General features: G+C 48.3%; 1 protein-coding gene across 2 annotated transcripts in view; it reads right to left on the bottom strand.

Annotated features, from left to right (window-relative positions):
• Nucleotides 1-6,261: 6,261 nt before the first annotated feature.
• LOC137450661 (gamma-aminobutyric acid receptor subunit alpha-3-like) overlaps nucleotides 6,262-27,476 on the bottom strand; it is a 69,089-nt gene continuing 47,874 nt past the window's right edge. For both annotated transcript variants that reach the window (XM_068157474.1, XM_068157473.1), the window contains exons 6-10: nucleotides 24,004-24,086; nucleotides 19,436-19,579; nucleotides 17,428-17,580; nucleotides 13,190-13,401; nucleotides 6,262-6,893 (exon numbers count right to left, since the gene is read on the bottom strand). In XM_068157474.1, coding sequence (XP_068013575.1) covers nucleotides 6,567-6,893; nucleotides 13,190-13,401; nucleotides 17,428-17,580; nucleotides 19,436-19,579; nucleotides 24,004-24,086 — 919 coding nt within the window. In that variant the 3' untranslated portion in view covers nucleotides 6,262-6,566. The remainder of the gene's footprint in view (nucleotides 6,894-13,189; nucleotides 13,402-17,427; nucleotides 17,581-19,435; nucleotides 19,580-24,003; nucleotides 24,087-27,476) is intronic.

The raw sequence follows: 27,476 nt of genomic DNA, 5'->3' as shown, positions 1-27,476 counted from the left end.
CATCCTTTGATATTAATAGAGCATTTATGTTTTCATGGCTGTGCCCCTCATCCTGGCTGAGCCCTCTCCACCCCCCAACAGCCACTGAGGAATCAAGGAGATGCTGTTTCTCTCCAGCCTGCAAAATCCACACAGATATGGTACTGGGTGGCTTAAAGTGTGGCCCACAATTTGGGGAAGAAAACCTGGAAGAAGACCTGGATGTTGCATGCTGTGACAGCCCAGCCCCATAGCCCCGTGCTGGTTCTCCACCATCTCCAGGATCAAGGACGTAGAAGAGGGGCAGTAGCATGTCCCTGCCAAACCCTTCTCCAGGTGAGTGCATTGGGAGCTGCCTGTTCCTCTGTGTCTCACAGCATGCCCTGGCAGGCTGGGAGAGCATAGAAGTTGTCCTCAATAGCCACTCACCTCTGACCTTTAGCAGCAGCACGTGTTTAGCTGCTTTGTTCTTTCAGCCGCTGCAAAGGGCACCGCAAAGAGGCCACTTCTACTGCACCCTGCAGCAGAGGCAACAGCTCCCTCCAGGTTTCTGAAGGTAGCAGAGGGGTTCTCAGCAGAACAGAGTAAAGTGATCTCAACAGAGGGTCTTCTCATGTAAGATCTGGAGCAAGAGAAACTCCTTCCCTGTATGTGATGCAGCCTTTAATCCTCCCCAAGGGATGGATGAAAGAAATCCAGGATATGGACAGAAGGAGTGCAGGCAGTGGATGAGAAAAGAATGTACCTTGTGCCCAGAGGACAGGCTTGCAGGAATGGGCTACTTGTGACCTGCTTTGCATGCATGGCTTGTGGCTGGGAACAGCAATCTTGGGGTCTGCTTACACAGGAGATGTCCTACCACAAATGAACTAGGACCCTGTCACTACCACTGAGCTGCTGGGGGTGAGCCCTGCTGGCCACAGCACTTGTCTGTAAACCCAGGGAATGCTGAAGCCATCTTTGCTCATGTTGAGCTTGGTGCTCAGAGCAGCCCCAGGAAGCTCTGCCTCTGGTGACACAGCCCTGCTTGATGACATTCAAGAAGCTTTCCAGATGTTGTATGGGGTATCTCCATCAGTCCTTTAGAATAATGGGTGCCACTGAGGGACCACTTCTCCCCTGTCCCTCTCATGCTGCCCTGCAGAAATGTCACACAATGCACTAGCAGTCACCACGAACTGCTTCCCTGCCTGCTTGGAGGACCTCAGGTGAACTGTCCCCCTGCCTCCCTAGGGCCACAGAGCTCCTGGAAGCTGCCCTGCTTTTGCCCACACACCGTTTCAGAGGAAGGAAGAGACGCATGCACCAGAAAGTCCCTCTGACATTTACAGGTTGGACTTGATGATCGCGAAGGTCTTTTCCAGCCTGGTCTATTCCATTCCATTCCATTCCATTCCATTCCATTCCATTCCATTCCATTCCATTCCATTCCATTCCATTCCATCCCATTCTTCTGTTCTAACTGCAGGCTTGGACTGCACTCTGTGTCCCAGGTGTGCAGGCTACAGCACAGGAGTTTAGCCTGAACAGATCATTTCCATCACCCTCTAAGGCTTCTCATTCTTGCCTGAGAGAGTCTGATCCAGTCAGGGAGGCCTTGGGCCTCGCTGGAAGAAGAAAGGAGGGAGCATTGAGAAATTAAGTGCCCACTCCATGCACAGCAGTGCATTCATCTATCAATGGCCATGCTCAGACCTGCTCCTGCACAGGACCAATTGTGAAAATGGAGCCCTTAGATACTAGCACAGCAAGCAGAGACCTCCACTTACTGATGCTAGGTTAGTTCTGGCCTGGTGTGCCCTTAGAAGCAGCTCTCCACCCTCCCCTCAGCAGCTTGGTGTTAGCTGGGAAGGAAATGTCCCAAAATTTGAGCTGCTGGCAGATTTTTGAATTAAAAACAAAAAGGACATTATCTTCTCTGTGATGTCTGCTGGCAAGAGATATTAAACCACTTATTTATAACTATCTTCCTGAAATACTTCCCTGCTTGGAAGCCTCCCTACAAATCCTGTTTGGTTTGTTGTCTTTAACCAAAGGATGCTGGTATTTCTGCTTCCAGCTGGCAAAAGGGCTCAGAGGCAGTGCCAGGCTTTGGTGGGAATAGACTTGGCTTTCAAGGCTTGCTAACACAGATCCAGGAAGGCAGCCTTTTATCAGGCAAAGTTTTTGGAGTCAGGGAGAGCAAAGATGAGCCAGCAGATGGATGTCACTGGCAAGCTAGATCACTGGGCTGTGTCCTGGGGAGGGACGAGTCTCAGTGTTGCAGGGAGGGAAGGAGTAGGGGAAGACACAAGCAGGAGGTTCGCTCTGACAGTTCAGCAAGACAGCTCGGATCACCCACGGGAAGAGAGGAGGCTCAGATGCTGCCCTGATGCTGTGCCCAGCACTGCAGACAGGTCCAGCCCTGGCACCCTGAACATCACCTTGCTGCACTGAGCCTGGGCAGCCCTGGGTGGGCAGAAAAGGCAGTGCCTGCAGGTGCTCAGGCTGCTGAGAAGCCTATAGAAAGACCTGAAAATTTATGGAGAGCAGCAGGCACCAACAGGCACAGGAACACGGAGCAAGGTGATCTGCTGTAGGATATGGCCCTCAGCACAGAGGGGATTTGGGGGGATGCCCAGGCTATGAAAGGAGACCACCTCTGCAGCAGGGCCACAAGTCAGCTAAGTCACTAGGTCCCATATTTAAGCTTCCCTTTGATGTAATTCAGTTAGTAAACACAATCTTCTCTTGGTTACCATTTTATTGTGTTTGTTTTGCTTTTTATAGGGTTTCTATTCCATTCACTTAGGCCTGAGTATTATAGTGACATGAATGTTTTATGAGATACACTTCATCCAGCTTAGTTAAGGAAATGACATCCAAGTAGTTTCCAACACAGTCTCACAGCTGGTTAGCACAGCACTTCCTACTGGAAAGCTCAGGCAGCAGAAGGGTGGCAGCAATGGCACTTGCTGCTGGAGGGCATGGTGCTGGTGTGGAGAGAGCACAGGGAGCCTCAGGGGTGAGGGGTGTGGGGCTGCAGCAGGGCAGTGCTGGGGTGGCTGGGCTGTCAGAGCAGAGTAGCTGCAGGATGCCAGTACCAGGAGGAACTGGGTGCCCCAGGTGCAAAAGCAAGCCAGGATGTCCCCCTTCCAGCAGCAGGTCTGGGGGTGGTGCACTCTGCTCCTTCAATCCAATGCCAGGGTGCAAAGCAGGAGAGCTCCCAGGCTTTCCCCTCCTCACCACCCAGCACGGAGCAGTTGGGGATGAAAGGCACTGTAGAAATGTCATGTGTGGTTTGAGGGTGTGGATGCTGCTAGGGGGGGCTGGGGAGAGCTGGTTTCCTTAGCATGAGATTGGCAGGGAGGTCACCTTTAGGCTGATGCTGCCTGCTCCTGTGGATGCACTTGTGGGCTGAACACATTGGGGGCTGGGCTGAATGTCTTCAAGCTTCTCTTCTCCCTGCACCTGTAGGCAGGGGAAGTGTCTACACTGCTGTTGAGCCAGCAAGATTGATAGGGGACAGGCAGGACATGCACCAATACAACCTATGCTGCAGGACAAAGTGCCCTGGCCTTCTCTACCCTGTCCTGCTGTTGCCATGGATATTCCAGGTGGGGCAAATCCTGTGCCTTTAACTCAGTCCTGCTCCTGCATGGGCAGGGGAAGACTGAGCTCAGCACGGTGGCTCAAAGCAATGCTGAAGACATCACCTTGGGGGTGCTGGGTTTTTGGTCTGGCTGCATGCACCCGAAACATGCTGGGAGCAGCTCAAGCTAGGCAGGAGGGTCAGAGGGAGGCCCAATAAAGTACATTCCACCCCAGGAGTAGGACTGCTGGCAGGATCAGTGCTGCCCACAGGCTGGGGATGAGAATTCACCAGGCACAGGATGTCCTTCCTTGCAGCAAGACATTGTGTCCGTTTATCCAGGCACTAGGGAAGGGGAACAAATGGCTTGGTTGTGACCATCTTGTGATGCTGCTGGGAAGGGCACAGCCACTGGTTTGGATCCTTGACAGTGGTGGCTGGGAAGGGATTAAAAATCTTCTCTCCAAGGCATCAGAAAGCTTTCCCTGGAAGAGTGTGCAAGTGTTAAGAGTTGGGCCCTATCTCAATGGCTTTGTGGGATGGCATCTGGTTCACATGATGCTTCAGGACAGCAGTATCACTCTGATGTTTCAAAGAGCACCTTAATGCTGTTCTTCCATGGTGCTGAGCCCACCAGAGGCAGGCAGGGACTTGAGGACTGACTGTCCTCTTACCCCCATAGGTGGTAGAATGGCCCTTGGCGTGTTGCACAGGAGATCGCCCGCACCTGAGCTGGCCTGAACTGACACTGCTGCTGCTCCGGTGCTCTGGAGCAGAGATGCACCATCAGCTGGGTTGCTCTGGGGCTGTGCTTTTCTCCCTGTTAGTGTGGCTTATCTGAAAGGCTGAGTCTTCCCTGCCTAAATCCACCTATGAGCAGTGAGGTACTGCTGAGTAGCCAAAGGAAGATGAATGTGGAGCTGGAAGAAGGGGCTGGGACACAGAGGAGTTACCAAGAAGAATAAGGGGATGGGGCCAAGAGAAAGTGATAAACCACACAGCTGAACCTGAACTCTATGGCTTCCGGTCCTGATGCTGAATGCATGCAGCTTCACAGCTACTATCTCCTCCAAGGCATTAAAACCTCCTGTCTTGACATCCTGACTGTCCTCAAGAAAAATTACTTCTCTGGAAGGAACCATCCCATCCTCTAAGATGAATTGCCCCAAGAGTGCAGGATGGCAGACAGACAAGGCCATTCTCACCTGTTCTTGTCTGGGAAGAAATCAGTAGCTGGGTTTGGTGAAGGTAAGAGAGGGAGAAGCCCTGTAGATACCTACAAGTTGTTGCCACCCTGTTCCACCCCTGCACCCCTTTCACCCTGGGTGAAAGGTTGGACTTGATGATCTTTGAGGTCTTTTCCAACCTTATTGATTCTATGATTCTAATGGCTCCATGGATCACAGCAGCAGTGGGTTTACCCATAATAATAATAATAATAATAATAATAATAATAATAATAATAATAATAATAATAATAATAATAATAATAATAATAATAATAAACAACCAGGTTGGAAGAGACCTTCAAGATCATCATGTCCAACCCATCAACCAATCCAACCCACCTAAACAACTAACCCATGGCACCAAGCACAGGCACTGGGCTACAAGCTGGCCCATGTTGCACTGCTCCCTCCCTGGAGCAGCCCACCTGCATCCACATCCCAGGGAGCACCACCTAGCATAAAGTACCAGGCACTGAAGAGCAGTCCAGCTGGCTGGTTCTAGAGGCCTCCACATCCTTAGGAGCAGGCCACCAGGAGCATCCCCCACGCTAGGGCAGCCCATGGCAGGAGAGGAGCAGGCAGGCAGCCTGGAGCAGCAGCCCCCAGCAGACCAGAACGCAGAATGGCAGCGACATGCAGACCACGGGAGTGGCAGGAAGGAGGTGGAGGAGGAGAGATGGAAGCGCGGGGTGAGAGGGACAGATGGGGCGGGGGGGAGAGAGGGGACATCGGACTCACGATGTTAGAGGCACAATTTGTTATGATCCTTTTTTTTTTCTCTTTTGCTTTTGTTAGGTTTTGTTTTTCTCTTCCCATTCGTTATCAGAAACAAAGGTAAAAGGAAACGAAAGTACACAGGGTGGAAAGAAAAAAATCACAGCTTGGTTTTACATTATAAAAGGACGAGATAATAATAATAATAGTAATAATAATAGTAATAATAGTAATAATCATAATAGTAGTAGTAATAAGAATAGTAATAATAATGGCAAGAGTAATAATAATGGTAAGGATGGTAGTAATAATAGTAATAACAATGGCAAGAGTAATAATAATGGTAATGATGGTAGTAATAATAGTAATAATAGCAATAGTAATAATAATGGTAATGATGGTAGTAATAATAGTAATAACAATGGCAATAGTAATAATAACGGTAATGATGGTAGTAATAATAGTAATAATAGCAATAGTAATAATAATGGTAATAATGGTAATGATAATGGCAATAATAATAGCAATAATAATAATGGTAATGATAGTAGTACTAATAACAGTAATATAATAATAGTAATATAATAATGGTAATGATGGTAGTAATAATAGTAATAATGGCAATAGTAACAATAATGGTAATAATAATAATGGTAATAATAGTAGCACTAATAACAGTAATAGTAGTAATAATGGTAATAATGATGGTAATAATGGTGATAATAATAGTAATAGTAATAATAATGGTAATAATAATAATAGCAATAGTAATAATAATGTAATAATGGTAATAATAGTAATAATTATGGTAATAGTAATAATAATGGTAATAATAATAGTAATAGTAATAATAATGTTAATGATGGTAATAATAGTAATAATGATGGCAATAATAGTAATAATAATGGTAATAATAATAGCAATAGTAATAATAATGGTAATAATGGTAATAATAGTAATAATACTAATAGTACCAAACTAACTGTACAAACTAAAGGAAAGAGGAAAGAAGAAAGCCCTGGAGAACCGCTGCCTGGAGGGTGCTCTCTGATGGAAGGTTTGTGTGCCCGGGTTTATTGTTTGGGGATCATTCCCTTGATAGCTGACTCCCGGTTTACGTACGTGGCCCAGTAGACGAGGTTGAAAATGGCAAAGAGGACCGGGAAGACGATGCGGGACATCTTGTCTACCTTGCTGACGCTGTTGTAGGTCTTCTTGCTCTCTGGGAGCTTCTCCTCCATGCGGGGCATCTTCGGGGGCGCGTTGGCGGCGGCGGCGGCGGCGGCGCTCTTGGCGATGGTGGGCAGGCCGGGGTCCTTGGCGATGTTGAGGGCGTAGGTGGTGCCAACGATGTTGTAGGTGTTGTTGGTTTTCTTCGCTAGTGCCACCGGCTCTTTTTTCTAGGGAAGGTGGAAGGGAGGGAAAAAACACAACAATAACATAATAGAGATGAAGTGAGTGTAGGAGTGCACCCAGGGCCTGTTGTCCTCTGAGTTTTTACCTGCTTGCCCGGATGAGGAGACGGAAAAGGGTGTGAGGAGCAAGGGAGTGAGAAGGCATTGTGGGAGGGAAGGAAGGTGTGGTGAGAAGATGGCCAGAACCCATAACAGCTGTCACTTGATGGCTGCTGGAGCATAAGGACGTGCTGGGCTGGGGTGGACCAGGTGTAAGCCTGGTGCGCAGCACATAGGCACAAAGAGGTCATACCTAGGTCCTGCTGCGAGTCCAATCACTGAAGCCATGGAGTTGGGGTTGTAGACTCCTTGCAGCCCCTTAGCTCTGAGCAATGCTATAAGAAGGTGTGTGCAGATGCACTTAAGCAGTAGCTGCCCCAGATGGGTGACTCCTTGACTGTGCTGCCAGTGCTGCCAGATCTATGTTACCAGGTGAGTCAAAGTGAATGCAGGCTAGAACTACACGGACTCCTTGTTTTCTCTCTCAACTGGGCAGTGCTTTCCATTGCACACAGGGATTAGCCACGAAGAGATGCTGCAGGAATGCAGTCTTTAGATAAGAATGACACCCTACGTGGTCATCCTGGGGGAAGGACTTGTTTTTGTGCTGGTTTTTGCTTTCTTCCTGAGTCAGGTGAGAGCAGAAGACATCACAGAGCATGACAGTAAGTTCTTTTTGTTCAGCAGAAACCTCATCAACTTGAAGAATGTGGGTGACAGCAGCACAGTATTTCCACACCATGGCCATATCATACATTGCCTCAGTGCCCCAAACACCTCATGATTTAACATCATGATGTCCAAAATGCCTCTGGGACCCTTTAGGGAACCTCAGAACCTACCCAGGTAACACACAGATGGAAGGCATCTGCACTAGCCCTGCATTTCCAGGTTGCTCAGCATGACAGTATAGGGCAGAGGGAAACCTTTCATCTTGCCTCCATACCTAAGGGGTTGCTGCAGATCCTCACACAAAGCTTCAGGGACAGCCAGGCTACCCATGCTGAAGGGAGAAGAGTTTGCAAAGCCAGTGGTATAGGAGCACTTATATGTCAGACATGATGTACTAAAGGATGATGGAAGATGCTGAAGACAGACAGTTCTGGTGTTAATGAAGATGAGTGGACAGGAAGACAGTGCTGGGAAGTCGTGAGAGGTGCTACCCTGACTCTGGTGATCTTCCTGTTGCTGTCAGAGACCTGAGACCAGCTGAACTGTAGACCATATAGTATAAAGCAATCCAGGTCTACCAAGAGGAGCCTGCAGAATGAAATCTACTCATATGCAGACATCAGCCCCCCCACATGTCCCAGCACTCATACTCCATGTGATGTCTGCTGTGATTACACCAAGACCCAGCACTAGATGCAGCAGCAACCCATGGTGGGAATCTCAGATCTCAGCTCAGAACAAGGTGTGACTTTGGATCTCATTTTCTATTCAAAAGCAACTGAAACACAAGGTAAGGTTCATCCAGGTATTTCCCAGGAGTGCCTGGCATGAGCTTGCTTGGCATGAGCTTGCTTGTACATAAGGAATCTACATACAAAGACCTTGTCAGGAAAAGGGCAGAGTGTGCAGCCAGCAGGACCTGGGCTCTGGGCAGCCTGATCTAGTTGAGGGTGCCCCTGCTTACCACAGAGGGTGTTAGACTAGATGACCTTTGGAGGTCTCTTCCAACAAGGACCATTCCATGATTCTATGATTGATTCTGTGATTCTGTGAGTCTATGATTCTATGGTGTCCTCACCCTAGCCTGGGAGCTGGCTGCAGGCATCATCGCTGGGTGGCACTGGGAGCTGAACAGGCCACATTTGCCCAGTCTGCTCTGCACAGATACTTCAAGGGCTTTAGCTTTCATGCTGTGCTTCCATTTGAAATGTGTCCACAATCACCATGGATATCTCTAGTTACCTGAGGAAATGAATCTCCCACAGTGATTTTCAGAGGGACACTATAAGCAGCCTTCTGTGCACTCTTCAAACCCCTCTCCAATAACATCACAGCCAGGCCTACAGCCTTCTAATAGTGGCAGCAATTACAGAAATTAACTTGCTGTTAGAAAGAGGGCTAAATGCCTTCAGAATCCAGATCAGACTAAACCACTGATCAGACCACATTCATTGTCCTCTTTGGGAGAGGGTGCTGTGATCTTGTAACGATTAACTGATTTCTGCAATCATCCGAGCTGTGCTAACTTGTACCCCCTGCAAGCAGGTGAGCTTTGCATGCTGAAGAGCTGACAAGAAGCAAATAAAGGACTCAAGATGCTTCACCTTCTAAAACATTCAAACACTCTTAAGTGTGATTACTTATTATTAACACAGCTACAGGAGGTAATAAAATAATTAATAATCAGTAATCAAATGAAAGCCACAGAATGTAATTTGAAGTGCACTGTGATTACTTTAGTATTAATCAGCCACGTTATTTGTTACAGGAAGAAGATGACTACAAGTGACATGACATTTTCAACCTGGCTACCTTTTCTGCCCCAGAGCTTGGAAAGGGGATCTGTGTTGCCTGGTCAAAAGCCTCTGTAAAGAACAGGCTGAAACGGAGCAAAGTCATGCAAATATGAATGCTGTGGATGCTGAGAGCAACCTACTGCTACTATTAGTGTGATCCAGAGCCCCCAGACATCAACTTGGGCTTATCTGGACCTCAGAACAGGCTGTTCAGGTAGTGCAGAAGCTTGGGAGCCTATAGCCAGGGCCTTTTCCCAGCTGCCTATGAAGTCTTCTGCCCTGGTCAGAGCTGGGAGCCTGGGTAGCCTTTGGGAAGCACCCCAGAGCACACGCTATCTACACCAAGGATGCACTCTGGATGTGCTCTGCTCCTGAGATGTCAGAAGAAATGGTTCACCCTGTGAGATGTGCTTTATAAAGAGGTGCTTCAGGCAAGATTCTGATAACCAAACTAAGCAAAATGTGCTTATTGCTGTCAGCTGCAAAGTGGCCCCCAGCCTTTCTCCTGACCCTTTATCTGTGAGGAGCCCCACAGCCCACTGAAAAAGAAGGAAAGACAGGAGGGAACCCCATATTTGCTTTGAAAATTTGTCCTATTTAAAACATTGATGTTGCAAAGCAATGCCTGCACTTATGTCCCAGTTTGGACCCAGGGAGACTGAACTACGGCACAAAGCTCACCCTGCACTGATTTTAGGCTAAGAGCTGTCACTGCAGGCAGAAGTGGATTTAAGTAACCATCTTCCAAAGACTCAAAGCATCCTCCATCCCAAGAAGCAGGCAACACTTGTTTTTTTTTGCAGGGAACTCCCTGGTAAATGTCATCCTTGTAGAGTTTCCCGGTGGTGAAGTCACCAATGATGGATATTTCTCTGGGTACTCACCATAAAAGCCGCTGAGGAAATGACCTTGTTGGCTCCAGACATGGTCATCCTTATGGCTAGGGTGAATGGATGAGATGGGATGGATGGGTAGATTGATGTCCCTCTGTTCAGACAGCCCTTCTGTCTGGAAGTTGATCCTTTTAGCAAGCTATTTTGAGGATGCTGGAGATGGTGAGCTTTGCTGGCTACAGAAACCACTCATCTTTCAATCTCTTTGGCCTCCCATCTTCCTCCTGAGGGTGTTTTCCTTAAAAATAATCCTTATTACCAAGTTTTCCACACTGGACCCAGGCACTCTGCCATACAAAAAGAAAGGAAATCCTTCATCCATAATTTGTGATTACTGTTGGCAGCAGTAAGTTGGGAAAGGTTTGGGAGGATCTTTGAGTCCATGACGCTTATCCAAGTGTCAAACTTACCCAAGTGTGAGCTAAATGGAGTTTTTAGTGACATCTTATGGTGATATCTGCCTGCCTTTCACTAGAGGAGAACTGCAGAGAATGTGCAGAGTAGCTCCTGGCTAGAATCAGCACTCAGCTGTGGCTGTAGTCAGATCATCATGATCATTTACACCATAGAATGACAGAACTACTGAGGCTGGAAGAAACCTTTGAGATGGTCAAGTCCAACTGCAGAGGCTCCCCAGGCTCAGCCCACCATGTTAGATTCTACCTGAATAAATGCTCTGTTCCTATCTGAACTGATCAGCTGGCTGAAGGGGAGAAAGAAAGAAATGGAACCAGCCCTGAGAGAATGAACACGCTGGGAGTGCCTGGCAGCTTTTGCAAGGTAGTTATTTCTTTCAGATGGGATGGGAAATGGTGGTGTGGCCTGCACTTGAGGTGAGGGAAGGGCTGATGCTTATTGATTTTTATTTTTTCCTCATGTTCATGCAAGGAAACAATCAAACCTGGAGTAAGGATCCTTGCCATCACATCAATAAAGAGCAGTATTTTTGGCTAGGGGGAAGGCTCTCCAGAGGCCAGGGCTCAGCCTGAGCTTGTCGCTGTTAGTTTTACTCCTCACACAAACACTTCAAAATGCCAATAGTTATTCTGCCTCCTCTTTCTTTTGTGGTTTCAACCACCTGGCTTGTCAATTGTTTCAGGAAGAGCTAATTAAAGGCTGAAACTGAGCCAATGAGACACCTTCATTGTGTAGCGAATTTGCCGCTTGGAAATATTCAATGGAATAAGGATGAAAAGGAAATAATGGTGACACATCCTATTCCCAAGCTCCCTGAAAGCCCACCACTTTTCAAGGAGCTCTCTGAGCTGCAGAGACTGAGAGTGGGTTAACCTTCCAGGATAAAAGATCAGGGTTAGCCTGAGAAAGCATCCATAAATTTGGAGTCCTTCCTCATTCTCCAACCAATTGCAGCAAACTCACAAAGGGCACTCTCTCTGAAATATTTCTTGTCCTGCTTTGTCTTCTTGCTTGATTAACACAAGCACAAACATTCTGCATGCTCTTACCCTATTGATTCAGCACTGTTAGTCTTGCAGTGCTGGGTCAATGAATAAATTCAGGAGCATGCTGCTTCTATGACAAACTGAAGCTTTTGAGCCTTGGCTGCTTTTTTGGCTGTGCCCAGTTCACATAATTGCCCAAGGCTGTGTTAATCCTGACTGTGCTGATTTGCCCATCCCTGAAGGGGACATGGTTGCTTTGAGGGCTTGTTCTGACCCTTTGCTCATGCCAATAGCCCAGAAAAGGCTTCTCACATCTCTAGAGGCCAGATTAGCATTATTGTTGATGATCGAAGCGGAAGACCATCAACTGCCCTCCTCTGAAGCCTTTCTGCCATGAGTCTGCTGCTCAGACCACAGCTGCAAAAACAGAGAGAGAGAGAGACCAAGAAACACAGGAGAGGGGCAGGCACTCAACACCCATGATGGCTGTGGTTCTCCTTAAGCCCTCTGTTCTTCTGCTTTGACCTCCACACCAGAGAGGTGGCTGGCCGTTGTCTTCCCCAAAGTTACTGCAGTTCTGCCAGGTGTTTGCATACAGCCCCACAACAATTTTAAACAACACATTAAAATGCAAAGGAGAAAAATACAAAGGCTCCAGAACCAAGAACAAGGACAAAGCTGATTTTCAAATTGATTCAGTAAATATCAACAAGGAGCAGCATGCTATGTAAGCGATTTCTCTGCACAGCTGAGATGGAATCAGCTAGGAGGGAGGGGCACAAGCCGGGGTATCGGTGGCTGTCAGGAAGAAAGCTGCCAGAGGCTGATCCTGAGCAAGAAGGGGGAAATGTGGGTGATTCCAGGCACTAATTTACTGCCAGTTGCCTTCTGATTGCTTGCTTCCTACCAACCTGCTTTGCCCGAGCTTACAAAGCTGCAGCTGCCAGCAGCTGTGGGCATGAGCGTTAGAGTCCCCCACTGCTGTGCCATGCTTGCCCATGCCAGAGCTGGCATATAGCTGGCAATACCAGCCACAGGGGACACAGCAGGGTCAGACCATTTCCAGTGGCAAGGCTGGCACCCCATGGCATATTTGGGTTTGTTGGCATGCTAGCAACATGGAGCAGGGCAACCATGGGTTGGAGGAAGAAGAAAGGAGAGAGGAGACCACTGTCAGAGCAAGACTGAAACATGCAAGCGAACAGCAAACAGCCGTGCAGAGGAGAGAAGGGAAAATGAGCAGCCATGCCTGGGGTTTTTTCTCCAGCTAAGCACAGCAGCCAGCCCTCCAAGCCCACCCTCCCTTGACTCTCAAGAACCGCTGCAGTCGAGAACTGAGCTGGGGACCCCAGTGAGTAGCATCCAGCCTCCTGGAGTGCCGCGGGGCTGCACGCTACCCACTCTCGGCCCCGGCGCAGCTCTCTCATGCAACGTTTCTTCACCACCTGCTCCTCCCTGGCCTTGGCCACGGGGCTGACCTTCATCTCTTGGGCCTCCAGCACCTTCTTGCCATCCCAAGCCCAGCTGCGCTTGGTGAAGTAGTTGACAGTGGCGAATTCGATCAGCGCAGAAAACACAAAGGCGTAACAGACGGCTATGAACCAGTCCATGGCCGTCGCGTACGCCACTTTAGGTAAGGAGTTTCTTGCGCTGATGCTTAGTGTGGTCATGGTGAGGACAGTGGTGACACCTGTGGAAACACAGCAGGAGACAAGGATAGTGTGAGACCATACACTTGTAGCCATCCAGTTTCTCCTCCAACATTGAGAGAGGTGATTCTGCCACTCTGCTCTGGTGAGAACTCACCTGGAGTTCTGCGTCTGGCTCTGGAGCCCTCAACACAGGACCTGATGAAGTGGGTCCAGAGGGGGCCACAAAAATGATCAGGGGGCTGGAACACCTCTGCTATGAGGACAGGCTGAGGAAGCTGGGGCTCCAGGGAGACCTAATAGTGGGCTTCTGGTACCTGAAGAAGGGCTACAAGAAGGCTGCAGAATGACTATTTTTCACAGCTACCTGAAGGGAGGCAGTAGCTGGGTGGGGGTTGGTCTCTTCTCCCAGGCAACCAGCACCAGAACAAGAGGACACAGTCTCAAGCTGCACCAGGAGAAGTTTAGGCTGGATGTTAGGAAGAAGTTCCTCACAGAAAGAGAGATTGGCCATTGGAATGTGCTGCCCAGGGAGGTGGTGGAGTCACCATCAGTGGAGGTGTTTAGGAAGAGATTGGATGGGGTGCTTGGTGCCATGGTTTAGCTGATTAGATGTTGGATGATAGGTTAGACTTGATGATCTCAAAGGTCTTTTCCAACCTGGTCTATTCTATTCTATTCTATTCTATTCTATTCTATTCTATTCTATTCTATTCTATTCTACTCTATTCTATTCTATTCTATTCTATTCTACTAGTAGGGTAAGCTGCATGAGGACAGTCCCAGCTCCCTCATGTAGGATATGCCATGGAGAAGCCTCTGGCTGCTTTAGCAATGAAATAACAATACTAAAATAACAGTTTAAAGGACATCTAGAGGCTTTGGAACTGCCTGGAGGATCAGAAATTGGCCACTTGTAGTTCTCTCAGCATTCTGGAAGCAGTGTCTTGAGACCTGCACGGATCCTGCCAGCATGGCCAGGCACCCATCAATAGCCCAAGCTGCCAGAGTGGGTGTCACAACCATTTATCTTAACCAAATGATCTGTTGCAAAATGCCTTGGAAAGCTTGCTTGGTTTTTTTTCCACCATTGTTCTCCATTTCCCCCAATAATGTGCTTCTCACTTAAAAATGCATTAAAATCATTACAAAAATATTGACTGATTTTCACTTCCCTTAAGCCATACTCCTGGTGGTTGAAGAGTTTCAAGAATATTGTTGGCAATACTTGTTTCTTTTTGCTTTCTGAGGGGAAAAAAAAAGAACAAAACCAAAGGAATGAAGCAATTGGAGTTCTCATTATTTTCTTAATAGGGAAGCCAGGCAATTTGGGAGCACAGACATTTTTCACACAGGTAGGTTTAATTTTCCAGTCAGCTCTTGCCTGCACAGCCTGAGCTGCTACTTGAGGAAACTTATCTGATTGCAAATCTCAGGGTGACACAGAAGGTTACCCTGGTGCTGGGAGCGCAGAGACACTTCAGAACTGATGCAGATATCACAGCCCACCTGGGGCGCGGGCAGTCGTGGGGCCCAGGTGTGGAGTCTGTGGGATTTAGTTGCAAATGATTCACAGATAGATGGGTGAAGAAAGTTCATCAGTGACTATATAGAATAGAATAGAATAGAATAGAATAGAATAGAATAGAATAGAATAGAATAGAATAGAATAGAATAGAATGGAATAGAATGGAATAGAATAGAATAGAATAGAATAGAATAGAATAGAATAGAATAGAATAGAATAGAATAGAATAGAATAGAATAGAATAGAATAGAATAGGACAGGACAGGACAGGACAGGACAGGACAGGACAGGATTAACCAGGTTGGAAAAGACCTCAGAGGTCATTCAGTCCAACCTATCATCCAACACCATCTAATCAACTAAACCATGGCACCAAGCACCCCATCCAGTCTCTTCCTAAACACCTCCACTGATGGTGACTCCACCACCTCCCTGGGCAGCACATTCCAATGGGCAATCATTCTCTTGTGGAAGAATTTCTCCCTAATACCCAGCCTAAACCTCCCCTGGCACAGCTTGAGACTGTGTCTTCTTGTTCTGGTGCTGGCTACCTGGGAGAAGAGACCAACCCCACCTGGCTACAACCTCCCTTCAGGTAGTTGTAGACACCATTAAGGTCTCCCCTGAGCCTCCTCTTCTCCAGGCTAAGCAACGTCAGCTCCCTCAGCCTCTCCTCACAGGGCTGTGCTCCAAACCCCTCCCCAGCTTTGTTGCCCTTCTCTGGACACCTTCCAGCATCTCAACATCTTTCCTAAACTGAAGGGCCCAGAACTGGACACAGGACTCAAGGTGTAGCTTAATCAGTGCAGTGTACAGGGCAGAATGACTTCCCTGCTCCTGCTGGCCACACTATTCCTGATGCAGGCCAGGATGCCATTGGCCTTCTTGGCCCCCTGGGCACACTGCTGGCTCATGTTCATCCTACTATCAACCAGTATATGCCAGTAATATGCCTGAGCTGGTCATATTTTCCATGTGTTGCCTGTCTGACCTCCTCTTTTTCCATTCTCTTGGATGAAAACACCAAAAGGTGGGTGCCAAGGGGCTGTACTCCCTCCTATTTGCTGTTACCACTGCTTAATGCAGGTCTTGCAGCCTGGATCATGCAAACCAGTTTGGTCATACTGACTGCCCAGCTCCCCGCAGCTGCACTCCACCCTGGGGATCACTGTAGGATTTGCTTCACCGGGGCAAGGAAGGCAACCTGCTACCAACAGGGAGAAGCTGTGGTCAACTGTAAATATTAAAGCTGTTTATGTCTGATATTTCACAATCTGTAATGAACACAATCCCCATGATTCCCTTCTAGTTAATTTTAGAGAACCACCTATGACCCTCCCTGCATCCCATTCCAGTCCACAGCCTGAGAGCAGGGTCCAGGCCTGTAGAGAGGGCTGGGAAAGGAAGACATCAGCCTTGTGGGGTTTGTAGTAGTATTTCTATCATAAGTCTTGCTACAGAAAAATTGCTTCATGATCCTTGACATCACACCACCCACTTTCTGTCTTACTCAAAATCATGAACAGACAGTACCATATGTCCCCTGTCTGCTTGGTGACCTTTTTGTTCAATACAGCCTCTGCTTAGCACTATCTGCTGGCCACTATTATTTCCAGAAAATACAATCCCCAAGCCTCACACCTGGTCTGTGTGCATGTGTGGGTAGAGCTTGAACTAAAGGCCTTGGCAGGAAAGCACAAAGCAGTTCTGTTATTAAATGTCTGTAAAAGGTACTGAGGTATGTGCGCTGTCAGTGTGACACTGCCTCAGAGAGAGAGTACAAGCTACAACACAGGAGGTTCCACCCTAGCAGGAGGAGAAACTTCTTTATGGTGAGGGTGACAACACTGGAACAGGCTGCCCAGAGAGGTTGGGAGGTCTCCACCTCTGGAGACTTTCCAAACTTGCCTGGTTGCACTCCTGTGCAGCCTGCCCTAGGTGCTCCTGCTTTGGCAGGGGGCTTGGACTAGGTGGTATCTAGAGTTCCCATTCAACCCTTAACATTCTGTGATTCTGAGATTCTGTGATCTGAAACCTGCTGAAGAAAATAATAACCACACATTTACCATGCAGTTATAATGTCTCAGCCCAGGAACTTCTTATGTGGAGCTCTGACCAGGGCCACATTAGCAATTTCAAAGGTAGAGCTTTAAATGCCTCCACCTGTACTCATCCTCTTCTCAACTCAAAAGCCAATACAGATAAGCAGACACAGTCAAATGCACATAATTAGATGATCAATACCTTGATTACTGTTAGTATTTATGGCTTGGCTTGTAGCAGCAACATGGATAGGAGTAGTTTTGTGGTGATTCAGTGGAATCAGGTGCGCTGGAAAGACTCTCAGATCTATTCTGGGAAATGGTCAACAGCTTCAGTGATGCCAGTCAAAGAGTGGGAGAAGACCAGCTCTGGTGCTTAGTCTGTTTTCCATAATCTTTCTCCCCTGAGCTGAAAGGTTGGCCCCCCTCTTCCCTTTCCTCCCCCTCCTTCCCCCCCTCCCTCCCCTCTTCCCTCCCCCCTGTGCTTCCAAACTCACCAAAAACCGTTCGGGCAGGGACAGATTCCCTGTTTAGCCAGAATGAGACCTGGGACAGGATGACCGTCATAATGCAGGGCAGGTAGGTCTGTATCACAAAGTACCCAATCTTCCTCTTCAGGTGGAAGTGTGTGGTCATGACAACATACTCCCCTGCAGAGAGAGAGACAGAGACGCTGAGCTGACACTGCTCTCCAGGATGCGGGCCAGCTGGCCACCAATCTCTCTCTAAGCCATTAAAGATCTGTCCTGAACAAACTACCAAATTCCCAGCTGAAATTGCAGTGTGTGTCATACTGTCAGTGGCTGGCATGCCCTGGTATCTCACAGTATGCAGGCCACCCTGACAGCTGTGTGAAGGAGGGCTGCACGCTGCAGCTCAGCTGGCGCTGGCTTTGCATGTCCTGCACATGCAGGAACGATTGCTGGGCCCCGTACCTCTGTGTAGCCTGGGTGACTTACACACAGCAACTGTCCTGTCAAAACACTTCTCTGGAGACCTCTTCAATTCACTACAAAACACTTGTAGGACAAAGGCAAATCAATACCAACAACCAACCAGGCAGCAGCCCTTCCCTATTTCACCCCAGACACAAGATGTCTCTGGGGGTCTCTCCCAGCCCAGCTCCCATCCATCTTCTGCTCCAGCCCAAGGAGCTGCATTGTGGGTAAGGTCTTTTAAACCTAGAGAGATCCTACAGTACTTCAGCAGGATTTCAGGACAAAGATTTTGTTTTCTCTGACATTCCATCTTTCCTCAAAACACTCCATCTTTCCTCACTGTAACCATCTCAAAAATCAGGGCAAGTTCTGTCGTTAAAGGTCTGAGCTGCAAACCAACGAAGCAGCTGTCCCTATCTTCCCCCAGTGTCCTGCACTCAAAGCTCTGGATATATGGTTGGGTTATTGTGCCTTTTTGTTGTGAGTGTGGCTCTGCTAAACCATTACACACAGGAGCCTTCAGCAGCTTTCTTGCCACTTCAGGTTATTTGTCTGTACATTTTACTACAACTTAAGTAAAGAGATGGGCCAGATATTATGACATTTAGTTCCCTGGATTCCCCACATTTCCCCAAGGGAGCTGATATGAGTTGTTACAGACAGACACTATTAAAATCAAGTGCAGCAGAGAGGAAATATTCTCAAATGAGAGAACTACTGGTGCATACAGAAATAAAGAAAGCAGCAAAGAAAGATGAGAGACACACAAGATATAACAGAAGCTACTGGTACCTGGATTCATTGGGGAAGGGAGGAGCAGCAGATGGGAGAGAAAGATGATTAATATTGGTCATTAATCAGAGGAAACATTTGTTTGGGATAATCTTCTATTAGCTGTGATAATATTTGTGCAAGCAGATGCAGCAAAAGCCACACTGAACATTACATTGCTCTTGCCTCCCCTGCCCACAATGCTCTCCTGAGGGACTGGAAAGGGATCCAAGACAAATGAGCCCAAAAGACCAAGAACCAGCTGGGCGAGGTGGGGAATATTTTCCACACAACAGATCAACTGGAGATGCTTGAAATCCATTTTCTAGAGGGCATGGGCAGTAAGGCTCTTTCAGTGGAGACCACTAAAAGCTAAACCCTTTACTGCCCCTTTGTGACTGCTGATGTGCCCAGCCATGTTCTCCAACAGCACCTGGCTTGGCAAGTACTGTGGTGCTCACTGCCCACAGGTAATGCCTCTATAATGATGCCAAATTATAGAATAGAACAGAATTAGACCTTTGAGATCATCGAGTCCAACCTATCACCCAACACCATCTAATCAACTAAACCATGGCACCAAGCACCCCATCCAGTCTCTTCCTAAACACCTCCATTGATGGTGACTCCATCACCTCCCTGGGCGGCACATTCCAATGGGCAATCTCTCCTCCTGGGAAGAACTTCTTCCTAACATCCAGCTTAAACTTCCCCTGGTGCAGCTTGAGAGGCCCATGGGTCCATCTTCTCTGACACTGTGCTCAGCCCATGCTCAGCATCGTGGTCTCACAAATACCTGTGCTGGATCGAACCATCTCTGTCCCAACAACGTGGCCCAGAAGGTCATACTGGTTCAGGCGAGATCCTCCCTTTGCTACTTCCACTGATTTATCCTTCCCCAACGTCCAGGTGTAGATCACCTCTGTCTTTGTGTAGGCATCTGTGGAGGAGAAACAAGAATGAGATTTGTGCCTGACCTAAAATACACCAAAATTAGCCTGTAGCCAAATGAATCCCTGCTGTGCATTCCTCAGAGCCACATGGCTGAGCACAGCCAAGCATGGCCAGAGACCAGGGCAGTTCAGCAACTGTTAAATCAAATGAGCAAAAGAAAACTAGGGGGTTTGGAAGGAAGCTGCAGGAGGAAGCAGAGCACTGTTGTTGAGAAACTCGCTGTCCCCTTGATGTGCTGACTCTGCAAGTGCTGGCTCCAGGCAGACACAAGATAGTAAGGCATCCAGACCAGCAGGCTGCTGCAGCAGCAGGACTGCCACAGCCTTACCATGCCAAGGATTGGAAGAGCCATGCTGACAGCAGCTGGTGAGAAACACTAAACACAAATGGGGTTGAATTTTGGGTTAAGGAATAAAAGTTAAAAAGTCTTAAACTCAGAAGCAGCTCTCCCCAAGCTCCTCAGCGTTGGAGGTGGTGTGTCCTCCCACCAAGATGCTCTTTGTCCTGCAAGACCGTGTTTGCCAGCCTCCATGTCAATCCTTCACAGCAAGGCAGGGCAGTGCTGAGAAAGCCTGCAGGCACAGCACAAGAGAAACAGCAGGCAAGTGCCACTGGACTGCTGCGTGGGGTAGTGCCAGGCTCAGGGCCAGGGCATCCTTCCAGGAGCTTGCAAGTTCCCCTCTCTATCCCATCTGCCCAACCCACCATACACAAATGCCTGTCTCTAACAGTCACCATCACCCTCACAAGCCTTTGTGATCAAACCCCTGCTTGTTCTCACAGCCACAGCCTTTGCTGTCAGTGCCTGCATGCTCTTGGTTTTGCCAGTCCTATGATACCCAGAGTTGAGTCTCTCCAGAGACTAGGGGAGGTTTAACTAACTGGGGGCTACTTCTCCCCATAAAGCCCAAGCTTCCTGTCCATACTCACTCTGCACCATTTGTTTTAAGCCAGAACAAAGTTCACTAAATCAAGATTGGAATTATTTTTTACCAGCAGCATCTCCTTTTAAGACATTGAGATATTTTTTGGCTTGGGTCAGGTCAAGCAAATGGGTCAGGTCTGCTACAGAGATGTCTCAGCTCCTGCATTGTGCAAGATGGTGTCCTGAGAGAGACAGTTTTGTGTGAGCTTTTAAAACCAGAAGGTCTTGGCAAATCTGTTAAATACTAGATAGTTGCTGTGCAAAGGGCAGGGGGTGGTTTTGATGATCAGCCAATGTTTCACAGTATGCCAGTGCTGCTTAAGCACTGCTGATGCAGGCTGGCACCACTATCTGATGTGCAACACTGCTTTTCCAGCCCCTCCTTCCAGCTCTCAACATGCTTCTGGAGACCTCCATCCTCCTTCAGGCTTAGCTTTGTACAGCTCTGCAAATGCTCTTCCACCTTTATGGGCAGCATCTTCTGCTCTAGCAGTCATTTTTCACTCACTGCCACTCTCAGTCTGCAAAGGGAACTTGCCCACAGTCTCATCCCCACTATCCCTGAAGAGGCAGTTGTCTGCCTATCTGGTCATCTGAGACAAAAGAGTGGCTGGTGGCACAGAGACATGGCATGGATGCTTGGAAAGCATTTCATGCCATGACGCTGTTCTGGCTCTGCAGAGCACCCTGCTTGCAATACAGTCCAGTCCAGCCCAAGCAGGGACAACTCTCACATTTAGCAGAGCTGGTAACCAGCAACATCTTTTCCAGCCTAGCCTCAGCTGCTGTGCAAGTGTTTTAGAAACAGTTGTTCTCTGCTGAGTACATCCATCTTTTAGGGAACATGGGGATCGTTAGAGCCATCACCTTCACAGCACTTGGTCCAAGGAATGATGCAGGTGGGCAGATGAAATGCTGATGACCTTACTTCTGCTGCAAGCTCTCTGCCTTCCCTCTTTGGGTGGCTGCCACCGCAGCAAAGAGACAGGAAGTCACTGATGAGTCATTCAGGGTGTAGTGAGCGCTGGAAGGTGGTCACTGAGGCTAATTAAGCTACCTTTGAACAGCTCTTGCCTGGCCTTGGCATTGTCCTCTACTTACAAATTTGACCCACTCTAAGCTTCTTGCAAATGAGCAGCTTCCAGCTGTCAATGGCTTTCTGGTGCAAACATGAGTTTAATCCTCCTCCAACACAGTAGATGTGAGCTCAGATGCTTTGCAGATGGGTGCTTTAGAAGGAGCCACACTGGTGTTAATCAGGGGCAGCATTCTGAGCTGCTTGAGTCAAAACTCTCATCATTCAGAGGCCGAATCAGTAAAAATACCCAGAAGAACCCTAAAGGGTGCTCCAGTAAAAATATGCACATTATTCTCTTTGCCTCCCCAAGAAGCATTAAAAGCAGTTAGATGTGGAGTAATCTGCCTTCCTGCAAGTCTTGCAGTAATCCCAGAGCTTGGGCCTGAGGTAGGAGAGTTTAGCTCCCTCCTCACAAGGTCAATTAACATCCTCCCTTAAGGCTTGCTAATTTACTGGCCTTGGCAGTGTCTTGTGGCAATCAGTTCTACATTTAATTAGGAGCTGCCTGAGAAATAACTTCATTTTAGCAGTTTTGAGTAATCCACTTTCATGGATGCATTTTGTCACGAGGCAGAGGAATAGATGCACATAATAAACATGATTCCTTCTGCTGTCAATCAAACTTTTCAACTTTCTCCTCAGTCAACTCCTAACTGTCTACAGGAAGGAAATATCAGTTTAGAATAGAATAGAATTAACCATGTTGGAAAAGACCTTCAAGATCATCCAGTCCAACCTATCACCCAACACCATCTAATCAACTAAACCATGGTACCAAGCGCCCCATCCAGTCTCTTCTTAAACTCCAGTGATGGTGACTCCACCACCTTCCTGGGCAGCACATTCCAATGGCAAATAACTCTTTCTGTGAAGAACAACTTCCTAACATCCAGCCTAAACCTCCCCTGGCACAGCTTTGAGACTATGTCCTCTTGTTCTGGTGCTGGTTGCCTGGGAGAAGAGACCAACCCCCACCTGGCTACAACCTCCCTTCAGGGAGTTGTAGAGAACAATAAGGTCTCCACTGAACCTCCTCTTCTCCAGACTAAGCCTCCTCTTCTCCCTCAGCCTCTCCTCACAGGGCTGTGCTCCAGACCCCTCCCCAGCTTTGTTGCCCTTCTCTGGACACCTTCCAGCATCTCCACATCTTTCCTAGGCTGAAGGGCCCAGAACTGGACACAGGACTCAAGGTGTAGCCTAACCAGCACTGTGTACAGGGCAGAATGACTTCCCTGCTCCTGCTGGCCACACTATTCCTGATCTAGGCCAGGATGCCATTGGCCTTCTTGGCCCCCTGGGCACACTGCTGGCTCATGTTCAGCCTACTATCAACCAGTACCCCCAGGTCCCTTTCTGCCTGGCTGCTCTCCAGCCACTCTGACCCCAGCTTGTAGCACTGCATGGGGTTGTTGTGGCCAGTGTGTAGAAAGGTTCAGATTTCTCTCTTTAAGAATCAAAAAAGGGAGTTTACTGGTGGGGGGCTCATTCTTTACATGGAGGTGGGTAACTCTTGCATCTAATGCAAACATAGACCAAGAGTGGTCTGCAGTTCATTAGATCTGGAAGAAATTCCAGGCAGAGTGAGACCAGGAAATTTATTTTCACAGTCTGGTGACCCAGTGGCTGGGAATTTGGTGCCACTCATTTTAGCAACAAAACCAAAACCAAAAGAAATTTCACTTGCATATGGGAGAGAAAAGAGAACTTGTTCCTAGGCAGGGTATGGGAACACCAGGCAGGTGAGCAGCTTGAAGTCTGGGAAGCTGGGAGCAGCTTTCAACTCAGCAGCAGCCTGCAAATCTTCCACAAACCAGGACTTTGGGTGTTAGGATTGAGATTCTCAGTTCCCAAGCATTTTCCTTGAGAGCAGCCTGTCTGGGAGACTGAAGAAGAGCAAGGGGTCTGTATGCTCCACTGGAGAACGGAGGCAGAGCAACCAGAGATTTCAGGCTCTCCCTTGTTTGGCAGGAGTGATGTAGGAAAGCTGGACAGGACACCTAGCAGCAGACACCACTGCTATCTTCCCAAATCTGTCACCCCAGGATCACCTTGTGGTGAAGGAAAAGCATCTCTGAATTTTCCACCAGTGCTGTTCCTGCTGAGGCACTGCTGCTCACTGAAGGCAGAAGGGCAACAGGAATCTGCTCTTCCCACTTCCCTAATAGACTTACAGCAAATCCTTGGGGTTCCTAACCTGCCCTGTGAGCCTGAGCTGATGGCAGATTTGCTTGCTGTCCATTTCTGATGTGGTAGGAATTGAATGTATAAGAGAAAGGAGACTAATTTTTAGTCACAGAATCATGAACAATAATTCATAGCACTAAAATACCAGCAAGCACTGGCCACACAAAACACTGGCCTTTAGCTCTGTAGCCACCTCCTTGCAGAGGCTGGTCAAGGTACTTACAGCTCCCAAATTTCAGTGGGCAAGCATGCACATCCATTGGGAAGTCCTCCAGGTGCATGGGGCACTCTGCATGAATGGTTAGCCTACAAGACAAAACAAGATGTGATCAGAAACACCCAGCTGTGGAGGCTCCCACCTGGCCCTTCTGCCACAGTCTTTGCCCTGCATCCATCAAAGGTGACAAAGACCTCAGTGTGGCCACTAAGATCTGGATCTCTGGGCAGAAGGCCATCAGCTGTGGAGACAACAGCAGGCACACAGCCCTGGCAACCTTTCCTATTGCATAAACTCAAGCCTATTGACTGAGTTCATCTTTATCCACTCAGTGCAGTCAGAAATCTGCCAAAGCTCAGAATTTCTGTTTGCTTATGAACTGTGCACAAAGAGCTCATTAATGACTGGGGTCAGAGGACACCTCGTGGACCATGATGGAAAGCAGGTGAAAGGGCTTCCCAGGAACCTGGCCTGTTCTTCCCAGTGGTCTTGTAGGAGCCAAAGGCTGGCACATTGTTGTCAGGAAGACACAGCGCTGCTGGGCTTGCTGAACAAAGTCAGAGTCATGAAGCTGCAGGTGTTGCACCAGGGTACAACATCCACTCCCCTGTTCGTGCAGGGCACCTTATCCTTCCTCCCTCAGCTCTTCCCTTGATGATGGCACTGCAGGGGATGCTGCAGGCAGACACGGAACTGCATGTCCTAAGGGGTTTGAGGGGTGTAGGACAACTTACATGTTTTATGCATCCACCAAATCCCAGTAGGATACCTGATCAGGAAGCAGTTTTGTGAGGGAGGTGCAACAACCATAAAAGCAGTGTGCTGCAGAACATGGGGCCAGGCATAACAAGATCCATTACAAAAGGCTCTAAAAAGGTAGTTCCAAGCCTATGTTCCTTCCCACCGTGCTGCAAAGCCTGCAGCCTAGGAGAGGGAGACAGCTTCACAGAATCACAGCATTGTCAGGGTGGGAAGAGACCCCAAGGACCACCTAGTTCCAGCCCCCCTGCCATGGGGGTTCTCAGGAGATGTCTAATACACTGAAGGAATCATTTGTAGGAAATGCTTCTGATGGCTTGGCAAAACCAACAAACAAACCATGACAGGACTAGCAGGTGGATGCAAAGGGCAAGTGCACAGAGCTAAGGCTGAAGGTGACTTGTGGAAAACTCAGGTCAAGAAGCACTGTGGAAAGCTTCTCCCGAGATATTTTCCTTCAGCTGGAAAAAAACATTCAAGGAAAGTTATTCTTCACTGAAGAAAATATTCAGGCTTAGTCAAATGCAAAACAAACCCTGGGGGGGAGGGGGAAATAAAGGGTTTAGGTTTTGTTTGCTTAAAAGGAAAGAACTGGGGGAGGGAAAAAAAGGAAAGAAAATAAAAATAAAGGTTATGTCTTCCTGGTGGACAAATCTTAACGGATTGTACAAAAGAAAGCTCAAGAAGAGGAACGTCTTCCAGGCTTGGCATTTCAAAATTTGGGGGACAAAACCAAGCACTCCGCAAATCGGTCCAGAAAGCCCTGTGAGGGAAACAAAGCGGAGCCACGGCGGGTCGGAGGCGGCAGGGGACCTGGGAGGCTGCGGCAGTGGTGGATGTAGGCGGCAGATGGTGCTGTGACAGGCGGGCACCAGCGCAGCCGAGCGACGGAGCAGCAGCACAGCCCCGCACGGCTGCTCGGTGGGGCTGCGAGAGCGCAGAGGCTGCGCTGCGGGCTCGCTGCTCTGCCAGGTGAAGAAACGAACCTCTCCACTTCGGGCCCATGTCCAGCCTCACCTGCATCAATTAGGGGGTCTAGGAAAGCTGGCATCCCCACGAGAGACAGGCTGAGGTATTAAAACAAGAAGTGGAAGGGCAGAGTTGGAAGCTGCGTTAACTTTGATGGGGCAGGGCTGGGCGACCAAAACCTTACTCTGTGATCCAGAGCTACTACAGCACCCACAGCAGAGTTTTAAATCCCAGCCCTCAGGAATGTCCAGGAGGAGAGGGGCATGTGAGCCCTCTGCAGTGGTCACTGAGGTCACAGTGCTGCAGAGCAGGTCACACCCCTGATGAAGTCTCTGTGTCATTCTTGCATGAGCTGCTGAAGGAAAGTGGTGAGCTGCCTGCAGACCTTCTGAATACAGCCCTGCGGGGCCAACACTGTAGGACAGTGAAACCTTCCTGCTTCCTAATGCAACAGCAGCACTTAGTAAGTTCTGCTGTTTCTCAGTGCCAGGTACCACTGCCCTTTCTCCACTGGGCACATCTGCTGCACTGTGCCTCAAGAGCTACCTCATGTGGGGGAAAAGCCTTCTATAAAAGCAGCTCCCAGAATCACAGAATGATTTGGGTTGGAAGAGACCTTAAAGGTCACCTAGTTCCAAACACCCTCTGACATGAGCAGTGACGCTACACTAAACCAGGCTCGGTTCCTCAAAGCCCCATCCACCCTAGAACAGAACAGAATAGCATAATATAGCATGGAATAGCATGGAATGGAATGGAATAGCATGGAATAGAATAGAATAGAATAGAATAGAATAGAATAGAATAGAATAGAATAGAATAGAATAGAATAGAATAGAATAGAATAAACCAGGTTTGAAAAGACCTTTGAGATCATCAAGTCCAACCTATCACCCAACACCATCTAAACAACTAAACCATGGCACCAAGTGCCCCATCCAGTCTCTTCCTAAACACCTCCAGTGATGGTGACTCTACCACCTCTCTGGGCAGCACATTCCAATGGCCAGTCTCTTTTTCTGTGAAGAAATTGTTCCTAAGATCCAGCCTAAACCTCCCCTGGTGCAGCTTGAGACTGTGTCCTCTAGCCTTCTACACTTCCAGGGAGTGGGCATCCATGGGCATCTCTGGGCAACTTGTTCCTATCTCTCATCACCCTCACAGTGACAGTCTGCATATTGTGGGTCCAATGGTTGAGTGTCATTTTTAGCAGCTAAAGGAAGCTTCAGACAAGGCTAGGATGGTATCAGAGACCAGCTGGGCACAAGCTGTCCTTGGCCATAGCCTCCTACCTTTCCCAAGGCATGGCTGACAAGAGCCATTGTCAAGGTAAGGAGACAACTTTATATGGATGCTGGATGACTCCGTAGGTGTGTGGGAATGCAATGGTCACATTTTAAATCTGAAGTGTTTTGTTAGCTGAGCCAGGAAACAACAACACAATAAATCAATCACCAAGCCACTGCATAAGCAAGGTAATCTGCTACTTCTCCACCTACAGCCGAAGGAGCTCTTAAGTCTCCTGAAATTAAATAAGAAAGACAATGCCCTGTCGTTCCAGATGAGCCTGGTTCAGCAGCCTCAGCCAGCCAGAAGCCAGTACCTTCACAGATCACACGTGAAGGGAGTCAGCTTCCCTGCTGAAGGGGGAAGCAATGTAGGCATTCTCCCTCCCAGGTGTTCTCCCTTGCCTGGAACCTCTTTGACTTGTTCCCATGCATTCCAGGGAGCCAGGACAGACTCCCTGAGAT

Source organism: Melanerpes formicivorus, unplaced genomic scaffold, assembly GCF_026170545.1.
Source record: "Melanerpes formicivorus ecotype bairdi unplaced genomic scaffold, bMelFor1.0.p_v2 SCAF_37, whole genome shotgun sequence".
NCBI lineage: Eukaryota > Metazoa > Chordata > Aves > Piciformes > Picidae > Melanerpes > Melanerpes formicivorus.
The sequence above is the reverse complement of the archived record's forward strand: the minus strand, read 5'-3'. Positions and strand labels throughout refer to the sequence as shown.